This window comes from Talaromyces amestolkiae (genome assembly GCF_001896365.1).
Source record: "Talaromyces amestolkiae strain CIB chromosome Unknown scaffold1.1, whole genome shotgun sequence".
Classification (NCBI taxonomy): Eukaryota; Fungi; Ascomycota; class Eurotiomycetes; order Eurotiales; family Trichocomaceae; genus Talaromyces; species Talaromyces amestolkiae.
In genome coordinates, this window is record NW_024468037.1 from 1783893 (window position 1) to 1799543 (window position 15651).

At 47.0% G+C, this 15651-nt stretch overlaps 6 protein-coding genes across 6 annotated transcripts; 4 read left to right on the top strand and 2 right to left on the bottom strand.

Moving 5' to 3' along the window:
* Nucleotides 1-106: 106 nt before the first annotated feature.
* BHQ10_000582 (uncharacterized protein) lies at nucleotides 107-1714 on the top strand (the record flags this gene model as incomplete). Its single annotated transcript, XM_040878337.1, has 2 exons — nucleotides 107-1403; nucleotides 1458-1714. 2 exons carry the CDS (start codon nucleotides 107-109, stop codon nucleotides 1712-1714), a joined length of 1554 nt encoding a protein of 517 aa, XP_040729087.1.
* Nucleotides 1715-4737: 3023 nt separating this feature from the next.
* BHQ10_000583 (uncharacterized protein) lies at nucleotides 4738-6879 on the top strand (the record flags this gene model as incomplete). Its single annotated transcript, XM_040878348.1, has 2 exons — nucleotides 4738-4795; nucleotides 4853-6879. The coding sequence occupies 2 exons, from the start codon at nucleotides 4738-4740 to the stop codon at nucleotides 6877-6879; spliced, it is 2085 nt and encodes a 694-aa protein (XP_040729088.1).
* A 381-nt stretch (nucleotides 6880-7260) lies between these two features.
* On the bottom strand, nucleotides 7261-8629 carry BHQ10_000584 (uncharacterized protein; the record flags this gene model as incomplete). Its single annotated transcript, XM_040878359.1, has 7 exons — nucleotides 7261-7313; nucleotides 7368-7506; nucleotides 7568-7602; nucleotides 7658-8080; nucleotides 8144-8224; nucleotides 8276-8388; nucleotides 8454-8629. 7 exons carry the CDS (start codon nucleotides 8627-8629, stop codon nucleotides 7261-7263), a joined length of 1020 nt encoding a protein of 339 aa, XP_040729089.1.
* A 1195-nt stretch (nucleotides 8630-9824) lies between these two features.
* Nucleotides 9825-10267, top strand: BHQ10_000585 (uncharacterized protein; the record flags this gene model as incomplete). Its single annotated transcript, XM_040878370.1, has 3 exons — nucleotides 9825-9947; nucleotides 10027-10052; nucleotides 10114-10267. 3 exons carry the CDS (start codon nucleotides 9825-9827, stop codon nucleotides 10265-10267), a joined length of 303 nt encoding a protein of 100 aa, XP_040729090.1.
* Nucleotides 10268-10712: 445 nt separating this feature from the next.
* Nucleotides 10713-12785, bottom strand: BHQ10_000586 (uncharacterized protein; the record flags this gene model as incomplete). Its single annotated transcript, XM_040878381.1, has 1 exon — nucleotides 10713-12785. One exon carries the CDS (start codon nucleotides 12783-12785, stop codon nucleotides 10713-10715), a length of 2073 nt encoding a protein of 690 aa, XP_040729091.1.
* Nucleotides 12786-13806: 1021 nt separating this feature from the next.
* BHQ10_000587 (uncharacterized protein) lies at nucleotides 13807-15483 on the top strand (the record flags this gene model as incomplete). Its single annotated transcript, XM_040878392.1, has 1 exon — nucleotides 13807-15483. The coding sequence occupies one exon, from the start codon at nucleotides 13807-13809 to the stop codon at nucleotides 15481-15483; it is 1677 nt and encodes a 558-aa protein (XP_040729092.1).
* Nucleotides 15484-15651: the final 168 nt, after the last annotated feature.

The window sequence follows — 15651 nt, forward strand, 5'->3', positions numbered from 1 at the left end:
ACTCATTTCCATTGGTCTTTCCGTGGAAACTTGATCGGGGACAGAGACAGAGGGGAGCATTCAGCATAGGAGGAGGGGAATAAGAAACAACACAAAATTTACCAAGATGAATCACAAATACTCACTACCGGGGTGGACGTATCCCAGGTCAGGACGAATTGGTCGCCTTGCATATTTCGCAACCGTCACAGTCGTCGCTCTTTTCGTGTTCTCGCTGGCCTACGTCTATGTCGAAGAACCGCCGTTCTGGAAATCGGGGCCGCCTCCCCCCCGTCTCGATGACATGGATACTGGAAGTGCACATATAATGGTTTCGCCGGGCTCCTCTCACGTCGAGCCAGAAGCATCCCCTCTCCCGACACTACCATCGCTGCCTAGGCCTGCCTTGGGTTCAACCACCGGATCCTCACATGATACCACCTCTTCCGAAGATGACCTTGCCTCTGCTGTTTCGAGTCTGCACAAGCCTGAGGGGTTGAGGGTTGTTGGTATCATCTTTTACGGACGTCGCGATCGTTCGTCTATTCTTGAATGCTATCTGCGCCAGAATTTGGTTTCTAGTGGTGGTTGGTTGGACGAAGTCATCTTCGCGGCAAACACCGACAACAAGGAAGATCTCGCCTGGCTCGACCGAGTAGCCGATGCATCAGGTGGTGACTACAAGGTTGTTCGCATGGAAGAGAAGGGATATGGCAATGTTTATGAGGCCTCTTTCAAGGAAAGAAATACGATTTATGTCAAGATTGATGACGATGTCGTCTTTATTGATCCGCAGGCCATCCCCAAAGCCGTCACCACACTAATCAACAACCCCAATGCGCTCATGATCTCGGCCAATGTTGTCAACAGCCCTGCGCTAGGTTGGTGGCATTACCATTCAGACGTTGCGCGGTCATACAAGCCGGAGCTGGAACCAAACGAGACCGCGCTCGCCTCACGCGGAAACGGTGCATGGAAGACATCAGAACTACCGACCTGGTCCGGCGACCACAATTTGGACTTCACAAAGTTCGAAAACTTCACAGACTACTTCAACGTCGATAAGCCAGAAGACATTCCCAAGCACCGCTGGTTGCCCACACGGAATGAAACGGATCTATTCACTTCAAGCATTGCCGCCACCAATGCAGAGGGCGGACCTCATCTCACTCAATGGGAAATTGGCGCTCAGAATCATTACGGCTTTTTTGAGCATCTCGAAAACAATGAGTTGGGCAGGTACTATTTGTCCAAGGACTACGGCAAGGGTACGACTTGGAATATGCGTGGATATCGCTTGAGTATCAACTTTATTGTTATGCATGGAGCTGATGTGCTCGACTACATGGACGTCATTACGGGTCACCCTCAAGGTGACGATGAGCATCAATTGACCGTTGAGATGCCACGGCTGCTTCGACGACGTAAGTTCAATCACTTTTCTGGTCTGTGAATATGCTAACTCAGATGAAATATAGCCGTCCTTGTCGAATCCCAATCCATCGTATCCCATTTTTCGTACGGACCTCAACGATGGCTCCACAAAACCGACATCATGGAACGCTACTTCAACTACGCAAACGACAACGTCTGCCCCGAGCAGAGTCTCATCGACCCAATGAATCCCACCAAGACATGGAAATTACCATCGAATCCTGCCACATCCCCGCAATCCTCTCCTTCGTCTGCATCTACCACAAAACCGACTCTCTCATTACGATTCTTCCGAAGATAATTAAGTGATCTTCTCTTTTCTACTTATTCTGTGATTTATTCTCTTCGGATATTGGCGTTTTGGAACATGATGATCCCAAGATCGGTTTCCAGCGGAGTACACGGGTGTATGCATACTTCATTTCTGGATTTACTATATATTTTCCACCTTTACATCTTTAGCCGATACACACGTCGCATATACTATTTTGGAGTGGTGCGATTTCTTGACGTTTTTTGTGGATGTCTCATGGGTTAACACATTTTTGCATGACATACAAGATTTTCTTCTTTATGTATTAATCAATTTCGTGTTGCATATAGGCCAGACATGTGCATGATCTCTGACGGCCATAGTATTCAAATGCTACATATCTTCGAATTCAGCTGTGCCATGGATTGTTCAACACATATCATTCATGTTTTCAAAAGCATCAGTCCATGTAGGGCTCTGATGGGTATCTAAGTACATCCACGTGGTTGCAGGGATCCCCCTTGCGTTTCACGATCGACATTCTTGAATTCTTCCACGGTCCTTCCTCTTTGGACCAATATCTCTCCTTCTTGAAATGTCGTTGTTTTAAGCTTAGATTGTACATATGAAACTCGGTAAGGTTGAGGCTCATCCATGGGTTATTCCACCTGCAGATCCAAGGACCGATATCAATCCTTCCAATTTACATCATTTCTTCGAATTCTTCGGGTGTGTGTTCCCAGTCCAAGTCTGTAGCCTGTTTTCCAAACGATTATGAGACCGGCCAGGCAGCATACCAACGCCATGACTGTCAGCCAGTGTATCGTGCAGAAAAGTAGAATCACTGCATCTTCCCATGTTGAAGTTGGAGGAGAATGGTCTGTATAAGTCTCAGTATTGTCGTCTTCTTCGTCAATGGGTTTTTTCTCCTCTTTGCCAAAGAGTACGAGTGTTTGGTCGCGTTCATTTTTGTCGTCGTGTATATTGGTCCCAAATTTATGCGTATCGATAGCATCCTCAGACACTGGTACGCTTTTTGTAGCTATACATATCATAGACGATTTTTGGGGGCTTATCTCATGGCTGGGAGATGTATTCTTCGAACTTAGCTTTGGACTTGACGTTGAGAGTGGCTTKGGCAGTGACTTTGGAGAAGCAGCCGCTCGTTCTCGTGACTGACGTGGAGGATCAGGGCTTTTCATGAGCCATTCATGAACTTTGTTGTATGTAAGCTGAGAATCCATATTTGGCAGATTCGTAGGCGAAAGATCTCGAGAGGCTCGACTAAGTTGTTGAGAGGGAGAACTCATCGTGCTTCTCTCGTTGGAGAGCGAATCAAAATCAGAGCTTTTCAAGTGAGATGATGACAGAAACAGAAGGATGACATGAGTGTTCGTGTGAGAATCATAACAAATTCTGATGCATTTACTGGAACCCGCCGTTTATTGTGTGTGGTCTGAAAGCCCTAGTGCTACTAATTGTCTCAATATGTTTTTTTTACCTAGGATGCTACTGCAATGTCATGATAATGAAACATATCCTTTATCTTGTCGGTGAGGGGGATTTGCAGACATGTCAAATCTCAGCACACAATCACACGGTGTTCGAAATCTCATTCCTTGATCACCAAGATACAAAAACCTCCCTTCAGTCATTTAGTCGATGTGGTCTTTGCTTTCACCCAAGTATTCATTGGTCTCCGTCTCCCCTTCAGCCTGAACGTGAACGAAGTCCTCACTTTCATCGAAGCTGTTCACAATTCGCTCCAGAGTTACCCAGAAACAGCACCACAGATTCCACAACCCAAGTATATATGGCAGAACAAGGAGAGTAGTCCAGACAGTGGCCCCAACAAAACCAAGCACTGAGCCTAACATCAAGAGAGTCACCACGACGTTGACTCCTCCACTGCGAATTGTCCAGTACTGTTTCTCGAGGTCGTCAAATATTGCGAGCAAGTATGCATTTAAGGTCATGAGGCTGGCTAATACAGCTTTGTTGGTAGTCTGTGGTGACTGCGGATGATGGCATTCCTCGCAGACAATCGTTGGGGTAGTAGTCGGTTCTGGCTGACTGAAGATTCGACCTAGGCCCCTGAGAATACAACGATACCATTCACAGTCGAACATTTTCCTGGTCTGAATCTCTTCGATAGCTTTATTGGTTCTTGAAAGCTTGAGACACATTTTTTTTTTAGCTTGGACAATTTCCAAATCAGAGCGCTGTCGACGTACCTTTATCACTGCTGGCTTAGATGCAGCTCAGATCATCGATGAAAGGCCACAGAGACTGGATTTGATGATGGACGTTTGATGAATATTGTATCTCATATGTGAAGAGCTAACGCTGGGATTTGTAGCGTGTGAGGTATGTCAAAGAGAGAAAATGGAAAGGAGAAAACCTGAAAATGAACCAATTTATAGTGGTGAGAGGCATCGAGAGCGTCTGCTTCGTCGCTTAACATTTCATCTCACCTGACTCCACGCTCTACTTCCTTTAAGGCCATGGCTTTCTTGTTTACAGTTTTCGAGGTCTTTCTTCGACATGGCCTTGATTTGATATGGGATCCACTCAGGATCGATGTCAACGTCTTCTCCCCATTCATCATCCACCACATTGAGTCGCCAAAATCCATCATTATTGAGCAATGAATTATTCTCACGCTTTTATACGAGACTTCGCGGAGCAGGAAGTCGAGGGTTGTTAGTAATGCTCATCACCAAGAGTAAGACGGAGATTATGCTCTAGTCCATTGAGATAACCCCGGCTTAACATGAGATGTTAAACCCCGCTAGTTCTGTAACTAGTCCAGCTGTCAGCAACTGAATACTTTCACAACTTCTCGCACCCCCCAATTTAACATCGTATCATGTCTGCGACGTTCGTCGTCCTCTCACCCAACAATGCTGCGGGTCTTCGCAAGCAGACCAGAGGTAGACTTTTCAAGTCTTCCAGAACAGCATCCCCAAATCGACAGAAACGCAGCCAAGTGACAAGGGCTTGCGACTGGTGCCGAGTACATAGAATCAAGTGCGATAACAACTCCCCATGCCAAAACTGTCAAAGCAGACATGGCCATTGTAGTAGACGTGAGCGAAGCAAGACGAGGTCGCTCCCGAGTGCCGTCAGGTCAGTTCCAGCCACCCGTTATAACATTCAGAAGCTGACTTGACATTTAATAAAGAGAAATTGAGAGGTTAGAAGAGAGGATTCGAGAATTAGAAAACCAGCTCCAGACACCTTCTGACCCTTTCAATGACGAACTAGTGAAAGCAGCTGCTCCGCCAGAAAATGGCAATGATCGATGGATTCAAGCTGGCCTAGGCAAACCTCGTGAGGGAATCTATATCACTGGAGCTCAGTCGCAACAAAGCCAGTGGTATGGTTTATTGTCGAATACCTATTATATCAGTCGTTTGAGATCAGATCTCACTATTGCCCTCCAGCAACCCCAATCTGACGATCACATCCAGCCCAAATCCGCCAGTCAAATATTTGTCAGCCCAACTTCGTCCAAGCCATCCGACTCTAGCTTAGAAGAAACCGCACTCTCCGCAGATCTTGGTGCATCTGGAAGTTATCTGACCCCAACACAGGAAGACTATTTTCTGAGCCTCTACTGGGAATCGTACCATTGCACGTTTCAGATCTTGGATGAAGGCGAGTTTCGTGAGCATTATCGGTCTTTGTGGAAGACGTCTTCGTCAACAAGAAAGCCTTCGCCTTTGGTCGATATCATCCTTGCAATCTGCATGCAATACGGACTCGCATTTCTTCCTCGAGAAGCTTCTAGCTCCGAACCCAAAACTGTTGTGGATGGCAATGATGCCACCATTGCAGGTAGATGGTACTATCATCGATCGCAGATGCTTTTGAATTCTCAACTTGAAACACCGTCGATGATGACACTGCAATGCCAGATTCTCGCCGTCAAGTATCTCTGCAACGCGTCCTATCAGAATATGGCCTACAGTGGTTTGGCCACCGCTATACGGACAGCACATTTGCTTGGCGTGCATCTTGAGCCACCGGCAGATATGCCGCGAGAGCAAAGAGAGTTACGCAAGCGTGTATGGTGGACGTTATATTGTATGGAGTGTAAGACGTGTATGAAGCTCGATCGCCCGTGGAGCGCACCCTTCTCATTAATCTCTTGTCAACTGCCGGCCGATGATCGTCAACTGGCCCTGACATCTGGCTCAAACTTTGCTTCTTATGGAGAAGATTTGACATGGCTGACGTACACCTTGCAAATGACTAAAATGACGCTCGCTGTTCGATCGATTTTTATTGCACTCGCCGATAAGTGCGGTGACGTCGTAGCTAGCGGAAGAGGTATCTACAAAGACCCTCAAACTCTCGAAAAATGTGCAACGTTCCTCGAATCACAGATGGAAGTGTTCCACAGCTTCGAAACCCAGTTGCCAGATGGATTGAAGACAAAGCGAAAAAGCGGTGGCCTGCCCTTTTCAACAGATCGAAAAATGCTCGATATCGAATTGTACGCCCCCCTATGGCTTCAGCGACAACGCCTTATGTTTGAGCTGCTTTACCATAACCTTGCCTTGAATCTCTATCGTCCGTTTCTATGTTTTCCATCGACTTTTGCCGCCGAAGTGCCTCCACAGACCTCACCCGCCTTCACTAATTTGACACCGGTGACCAACAGCCATGCAAACTCATGCATTGAGCATGCCATGGCCATAACACGCATGATGCACCAGATCCTTACCGGCTCTGAGATTTTGAGTGGCATGCATGAAGCCTTCCATTTCCAGTGGAACGCAACTGTATCCCTCATCGGCTTCATTCTGGCATATCCCCTGTCGCCGTTGACTCCCGAGGTCCGAGAAAATATTAACAATGCCATTGCCGTATTCGAGACTTTTGGCAAACATTTTGCCGTTGGAGCAAGCGCTGCCAACGTGACTCGCAATCTTGTAGCAAAGGCAGACTATCTCAAGGAGCGATTTCACGCCCGCTTAACAAGCCTTGAGACGTCAAACACTCCCGACCTCCTCCGTCCGTATCTAGGAACATTGAGCGTTGACAATATGGATCCATCTCAGTTCCCAGAGTTTATGGAGCTAATGAACTTCCCAATGTCGGGTACAACGGACCTGGGATTTTCGCTCGATCCTTTCACTGGCCTCGAGCAATTCTACTCGGGGTCCGCGAACCCGGCTGACACTTGGGTGCTTGACCAAAATTGACAAAATTAAGTGAGTCTAGCTATGATAAAAAGCCGTGCTTCCGATTTCTGATTCTTAAATTTAAAGTTTTAGTTTATATGAATAACATCTAACCTGATATCAATGAAAAGGGGGCCTTCTGTTTACTGTACCACACTGTTTCTGTGTCTTTATTCTTTATTTCAGCACATTTGATGGCCGTTATCTAAGCTTGCGGAATGAGACACAATATTAATCCCACTGCCATCAATTTTATTGATTAATCCCTCAACGATTCAGTACCTTTCTCATTGCTACTATATCATGGACATCGAGGCACTCCCCCAATATGACACATTCAAGACTATCATATCGTATACCTTCCACAAGCAGACTTTCTTCATTGACATTCGTAAATCATTCCTAGTTCATCTTGATAACTGAGCGAAATCGAACGCTTCCCTTCAACATAGCATCTACAAGACATCAGCAATAAACTACAGAGATATGTAGGTAAATAAGTATCTTACCATAAGCCTCATTGGCTTTCTCTAGAGGAAACGTCTCGACCATACACTTGATATCTTGCAAGCCGGCAAACTGGATTGCCTCTTCGGAGTCGATTGCGTGTCCACTTGGCCATGAATGGACTGAAGATCCGTATCGCATCTTGATTGAGAGTCTGTTAGCACAATAGCCGCCTCGTTGCAACGTTTCGGGGTGTACTAACCAGGATCCCTGTATTCACTGGAAGATCGTTGACAACTATGTTGAGCAATTAGAACCATGCTTTTCAGAAGACATCTGAGAGCGTACTTACTGGACAAAATAAGCAACTTCCCCTTAATCCCAAGTCCGCTCAACAATGGAGTAATAGAGGCCTTGTCAGGCGCAGTCGACACAATCAATGAAGCTCCTCCCAACTTCTGCAGCGCTTCGCCAATATCCTCTTTGCTTCCATCAATATACTCATGCGCACCAAGCTGCCTAGCAAACTTCTCCTTTTTACTATCCCGTGAGAGCGCCACGACACGGTATCCGAATTTGTTAGCATATTGTAAAGCGAGATGTCCCAGACCGCCGAGCCCTTGAATGGCAACCGTTGAGCCGGGGGGTATCTGCATCTGACGCATAGAGTTGAAGACTGTTACGCCGGCGCAGAGCATGGGGGCGTATGTTGCTGCATCGACGTCTGGGGGGATGCGCACAGCGGCCTCGGAGCGGATGGTGCAGTATTCAGCGTCTGTTGTTGATGTCAATCAAGATGTTGATTGCTGCTTTGAGATGATGAAAAGAATTGACATACATCCACCTCCTCGTGTTACTCCATTAACAAGCTGGTTATCGCACATTTGGTAATGACCAGTCCTGCAAGCTGTGCATGTACCTGCGATAGACGTTATAACGGTTCATTTGCACCCTTCAAGGAAATGCATACCATCATGTCCTCCATGCCATCCACCACCGACACGATCACCAACCGTCCATCCCGAGACCCCACTCCCAACAGCAACAACTTTTCCGATTATCTCATGACCTGGAACCTGTGGACTATGAAACAAAAACCGAGCAATGATTAGTCTCTATTCCTCAGCTGAGATACAATGTAATCATACAATCCGCCTCCCATATAGTCATGTTGTGTGATAGTATCCGAGAAGCATACTCCGCATGCCTCGACTTGGACCAGGATCTCGCCCTGAGCAGGAGGGGTAAAACTGGCCTCTTCGATGACCAATGGACCACCGGCCTCTTTGAAAACGGCCTGTCGGAATGTTTTTGGTAGACTCATTTTTAATTCAATCAGATGGTTGGGGTGACTTCTATATGTATCCCGGAAGACTCCGAGTGATCAAGATGAAAACTGATGTCTGTCAAGAAAATGAAAAAATTGAATCGAGATCTATGAGGTGAAGCTCATGATTTATAATCCTCTGTGACACAAAGACATTATCATACGATACAACAAATAAAGCGTCTAGAGGATTGGAGTTGCAGGAGCAACCAATTACCCAAAGGAGTAACCGGAGTTTTGTCTAGCCCTAATTCGAGAAGTGTCTGCATTCTGTCGTGATGATGCGCTCAAACGATCCATTTCAACAGCGTCACCAATCAGGAGCTTGACTATTGGTACGTTAATTATACCCATGATCAGTCCCCTTCTTAAAGTCTGTATGTACAAGTGCGATTTTATCACTGTGTAGGTGCTTCCGTGGTCCTATTCGGAACTCCGGCTACCCCGGATCACAGCGAATCATCGTGTAGATCTAGGTGACTCGCGCGATCTGTATATCACAATACCTATAATGTCATAAAGACGATTGACTGGATTTATAATCTCGGATGTACGCCCTGTGTCTGACAACGAGGAAAAGATTTTGCCATACAGCGACACAGCGGATATGCAGGCGTTTGTAGCAACAACAAAGCTTGAAACCTTACTCTAGAGCCGAGTGAGGTTTCGAGAAGATAGAAGTAGAATTGTTGTTAAGCCACCCTTGAGATACATAAAAGTCCCATGAGCTCGCTCTTTATCGCATGATAATTTCAATCTCCAGTAACTCGTCCTCCATACCAGCTTGACACAAACCACTGATCTTTCTCATCTTTGCTACCAGCAAACGACATCAACCTCAAAATAATTCTTCAACTTCCATATCTGAGTTTTGKCCAAAGACGAGACTGTCAAGTCTATCTATAGTCGCCATGACGGTAGACGGCCAATGCAACTGTGGCAGCATTCGAGTAACCCTTGACAAAGTCCCCGATGGCTGTATTTTGTGCTACTGGTAAGTATTAGCAGAATTCTGAATAGAAAGCATGACTTTTTGATTTCGTTGGCTAACAGCTTGTTTATAGTGACAATTGTCGAAGATCAGGCGGTTGTAAGTCCTCGCCTTTCTTTTGTATCGGTAGACGGTTGATTCAGTCCTGGCTCGAGATCACCTGTGTATTGTAATGGAATTTCGAGACCAGTTTGGCTAACCATGTCGGAAATAGTATCATCAGTCAACTTTCTCCTCAACGAATCTGACATTGTGGTCCATGACCCCGAGAACGTTCTACGAAAGTATACAGACAAGAACACTGCCAACGGAGGTGTTATAGAGGTATGCATAAATATTTGAGCTATCTGCTGAACCGATGAGAACATTGAAGACCACTTTCGCTAACACATCTCCATTTCAGCGGCAATTCTGTGGTACCTGTGGGAGGTAAGCATCATTCTTATCGGACCTTGAATCCAGCTCAATGCCCTGACTTCAATTTTTACAGCCCGATATTGTCACTCGTCCTCGCGGCTCCGGGGACAGTCTTCCTAAAGGCCTCGTTGTTGGACATTGACGATATACCGCAGCCTAAAAAGGAGAATTTTCCGCATAAGAAGCCTCATTGGATGAGGGAGGTCAAATATCTTCTGAAACGCTGACTTGACACATGTGGATGGCCATATTCACATTTGAGTACAGTCTGCTGTGTATGATAAGACTGTCCCAACAGGTACGTAGTAGGTTAGGTACTTTAAGAGCTTGTATGTTTGAAAATGATATTGATATTAGACATAAAAGTCCGCTATGTTCAGTAAAAAATCAATATTTTTTTGCAAGATAAGCACCCTTTTTTCCCGTACCAATATTCCCGTACGTGTAGACAACGCCCCACAAGTGATATACATAAAAGTAAAACGCCTTTATTCCTACGAATGCCTTCCCATCCTTCCAAAGAAACCAAATCTCACTACCATTGAGACTTATAAAACAACATGACGACCAAATAACATAATCGTCAAACCTTCGCAATGCTGACCGGGGTATAAATGAACCCACACTGGGTGGGAGAAGAAAAATAAAAGCAAAGATATGTTAAGAAGAAAACTAGTTTTTGAAACTGTAGATGCGGACTTCGCAGTCTTCGCTTCCAGTCACAAAACAGCTGTCACCCAAACCAACGCAGGTGACTGGGCCGGAATGTCCAGTAAATGTGCGTTCGCATTTACCAGTCCTCGGGTCCCAAATCTTGACCATTCGATCTTCGGCACCCGATACAATGCGCAGAGTATCGGCAGACAATGCCCAAACACCTTCCAAATGTCCAAAGAAGGTTCGAAGGCAACGCCCGGTGTACGTTTCCCATAAACGGATGGTCGAGTCAAGAGCGCTGGTAAGGATGTACCGCGGAGGTGCAGGGCGGTCGCCTTCAAAAAAGGTCGTGTTTGGTGAGCAGGAGATTTGGCTAAAGGGCGATTCATCTCCGGATACGGACGCGTTGCTGTCTTCTTCGTGACCGGCATCATGATCCTCTTCAAACTCGAATTCTCTCGGCAGAGGAATGACTTGTTGCACTTGGCCCACATGACCTTGGAAGGTTCGGATGCATTGTTTAGAGTCAAGATCCCACAATTTCACTGTGCAATCGTCTGAGGCGGAGAGCACAGTTCGTGAGCTGCTGTCGACACGAACAGCATTGACCCAGTCGGAGTGGCCTCTTAGGAGAAAGGTAGACTTGTCCTCAAAGTTCCAGATCTTGACAGTTTTATCAGTTGATCCTGAGGCCAAGATGCTGTTTTGAAAATGCAATCCTATTATACCACCGAGATGCCCAGTATACGTGGAAATGCATTCACCAGTTCGCCAGTTCCAGACCTTCAAAGTGCGGTCTATACTTCCGCTGATGAGTTTTGTATCATCAAATTGCAAGCAACGAATACCGGAAGTGTGTCCAGTAAGAGTGCGAAGTTCCTCACCGGTCTCCATGTCCCATATTTTAATAGTCGTATCATAGGAGCCCGTGGCAAGGATATTGTCCTCGAATTGAAGACACATGACTCCATTGGTATGACCTTTGAAGACTTTGACCGAGCATCGACCGTATTTCCAATTCGTGCCAACCTTAAATCGGTCCTTGTAAACATCCTTCCAGGGTCGAAAGTTAGTTTTGTAGAGATCGGTATCTTCCTCTGTTGGCAAGCATTGACGTTTAACAATCTGAGAGTCGGACGCTTCTAAGTCTTCGGCCGGACGCTTCACACCCGAGGTTGCATCAACCGCTTGTGCAGTTGCAGATGACTCGGGGGATACGGGAACACCCAAGGCACGTTTCTCGATTTGTTCCTTGGAAGCCCGTAATCGTTTTCGTTCAAGCAACGGTAATCCCCATCCACATTTTGTACATTTGCGATGAATGTGTTGTTCGCACATTCGGTGCCAAACAACATCGTCGTCGGCCAAACATTTCCAGCCTCGGGATACTTGAGCAGCACGGCAAAGGGAAGCGGTGTCGAGGTAGGAGAGAATTTTGAAAGAGATTTCAGGCGGTAGCGCAGTGATGAAATCGATACGGATGAGGTCTCGTACGCTGCTGGATATCAAGGACAGCTGAGGAAAGCAGCATTGCGCGAGAATGCCCCGAAGCATAAGCTCTCGCTGTTTTGCGGGGGCAGCCGAGAACAAGGACCACACGTGAGCTATCCCTTGTTGATCGCTTTGTGGAAGAGATTGCAACTCCTTTTCTTCATTAGTATTGCTATCCACCGGCCAAATGTCCGACTGAGATGAACGTACCCATTGCAGGTGATCCATGGACGGTTCATCGGCTTGTCTGCGGCATTTCAGATCGGGCCTGTGGCGGTAACAGTATCTCGAGTTCATGTACTTGGGCGGAGGTCCTGCGGATTTGCTGGTGTCCGTTCCAAGGGGAGCATATTGGCTTGGGATGTGTTTGGCCAGGAAGGGAGCAATGTTTTCGTCGGCCAGTTTCGCTTTAGATAGTGCTCGTTCTTGGTTCGTGTTGTCGTCGGTCAATTGATGTGATCCGGAAGAGTTGTCGAAAATCGACCGTACGCCATTGTATGGAGTCATCATGTTGTCTTCTGGTAGGCCTTGTTTGCGGGGAGTCGGGTTGAAAAGGGATTCCTTCGCATCCTGCAACGTCGAATGCTCGTCGGGCATACCTGGCAAGTTGGACCCGATATGTGGTATTAGTCGAATAGCGCAAAGGTGTGTATCCCCCGCGGAAGCGGTCAAGTCGAGTAAGTAGTCGTTGTGAGATTGTCTTATCGCAAAACAGTAGAGGTAGCGGCGAGCGGAGAAAGTAAACCGAGCTGAACGGGCAACCGGGGATTTAAGTGAAAAGCCACACAAGACAGTCGCAACAAATATGCCTGTACATTCCAGGAGATGGCTGCGATGGTAGATAAAGGACCATCTGGATTTGTCAGTGGCGTTGACTCAGTCATTAACTAGGGGTGGTAGTTGACGACGGAGTCCGACAGTCTGGCGTGATTGTAGAACTCACAGTAAGAGCGAGTACCCGGATGGAATCACGTGCGAGGTTTGGCTGATATCGCCATGCAATCTGGCAGAAATCTATGCGTAGCCAATCACAGCAAAATCACGCCATCGCAGCTGCCTTGCCGCCTTGCAAAAATGGCAGTCACGCCATCGGCTGGCTTTTGTCCTCTTTGGGCAGGAGGCCCACCGGTGCGTTCTTTCCCCGGATTGGATTTCGGAACATGTCCCGTGACTTCCGGCTATCCTTATCTCAAGCTTCAGCTTTACAGCCTCCTGTCTGCCGAGCTACATAACTCACTTCCCTGTTAGACGTCGTCATCCATCCAACGAATTTGAAATCCCCCCTGAGACTTATGATCCCTGGCCTGTGGAGCTATGAATCACGAAATGTGATTGATCTACGGAGTCCCCGGAAGTCATCCAGAAGCTTGCACATAGCTCTCGAAGCTCGCTGACAACTCATTCGACGAGAGTCGGTATCGAAATTCATCACCAAAGCACGTCTTCAACAGCCATGTGCTAGCATCAACTCCCTTTTTGAGTGTTTATTCGACTTTCACTGCCTGCCAGCCTTGACTATTTGGGCCTGCCAGAAGATCTCTCGATTTATCAACTTGGCCAATGACTATTTCCTTTTCCATGCATCCTGATTGATTGAAATTGACTCATATAGTCCGAAATGTCGCAATCCTCTGCTGAAACATCCTCACCGCCTCAATCCAAATCACAGTCCATCAATCCAGGCCCACAAAGAGAAGCCGCCCACGACTCTCATCCATTAGCCGAAGAGCCTAAATCCCAATTGGACACCTTAATCTCGTATCTCGTCGCTGCGAAACGGTCTTTGTCGTCCATATACCATGTATCTCGGGCGGATGAAATAGTCAACACAGCTCGAAATGCTTTAGAGGAAAGCGTTGTATTATCTGCCAAAACAGGTTTTCTCAGACGGGGCCAAAAGAACCAAATTCGATTGCTATATAATGTTCGGGGTGAAATTGAGAATATTTCCCACCGGGGACGTGCCGACTTCGCTGCCGTGCTGACACAGCTCGATGATGTTGACGGTCGTTTACGTCAAACACTAGACAAGCTACGGCAAACAGTTGTCCACCCTTCCTTCCGTCCAGAAGGCGAAGAGCCGAAAAGCCTTCATGATTTTGTGGACGAACGCGGTGTAGAAGAGCTGCAAGTAATCCTAAAAGCTGCCATAGACCGAACTACCGCGGCTCAGTCTCAGCTAGACACCTCTAGCTCGAGTTTCGATGAGGAACTACGCGCACTACAACATGCCCTGGGTAGATATCGTACTACAATGGAGCTGGCCTCTTCACGCTCCTCACTTTCAGCGTCTTCTCCAAGCGCATCCAGCCCTGCATTAGTGTCTCCATCAAGCATACCACCCATGCTACGATCATTAGAGTCTCACGCTCAGGAGATGGCGGACTTACTTGAGTCTTTGGTACATCATTTTGATCGATGTGTGACTGCCGTAAAACACACAGAAGGCGGAGGGGCTGTCGCGCGTTCTATCACTGGGGATATGCCTCAGGGACTTAATGTTCCCCACACGGAAGAGACAGCAGACGACGCTGACCCCAGTGCGAATGACACCGTTGACCCAATGACCGACTCGGACTACGAAGATATGTTAGGCGTCCTTACGAAGGATGCTGCGGAGGCAGAGGACGTCGTGCTTGAAATTCAGGAACGAAGTAGCGAGATGGAAACTATTTTGGAGAGTATCCTTTCACATCGAGATTCCGTGACCACTGTATATAATGCCACTACAGAGGTTTTTGATCATCTTTCCACTCTGTCGACTTCCCGTCTACCTGAGTTTATCTCACAAGCACACGCTTTCACACATGTTTGGAACGAGGAGCACGAGCGCATACGGACTGGCATGGCAGATCTTGTCGATCTACGGTCCCTATATCTTGGGTTCCTCGATGCCTATGATGGTCTTATTCTTGAAGTATCGCGCCGAAAACACATGCGTCAGGGCATCGAACGTGTCTTACGAGAGACCCGTATCAAGCTCGACCAGCTATATGAGGAGGATATCAATGCCCGCGAAGCGTTCAGGGTCGAACAGGGGGATTATCTTCCATCAGACATATGGCCAGGCCTTAGCCGTGCTCCGATGAGAATCAAGTTTTCAAAATTATCTGGCGGCAAACTMCCTGCCGTAACGGGCCAGGACGATGGTGATGAAGTTCCTGTAGAAGGGACTGCTATTGAGGACGAAGAGTCGATAGACGGTGATGACTATATACCTGATCTGCCGAAGCATATTGTCGATGAGGCTATAGGCCGGTTGAAAGCCCGAGCCAAGGAAGATGGTCTTCAATGAACGTCAATCTTGCTATATTAAGCCCTTATACTATTTATAACTCAGATTACACCGACAAATGCCCACTTCCTTGATGATGGGAGCAATGGGGCCGTACTACATTGCACCAATAAGGTACCTTAAAAATTTCCTGTGCTCGCTAAGAGCACCCAATCTTCCCAGGTGATG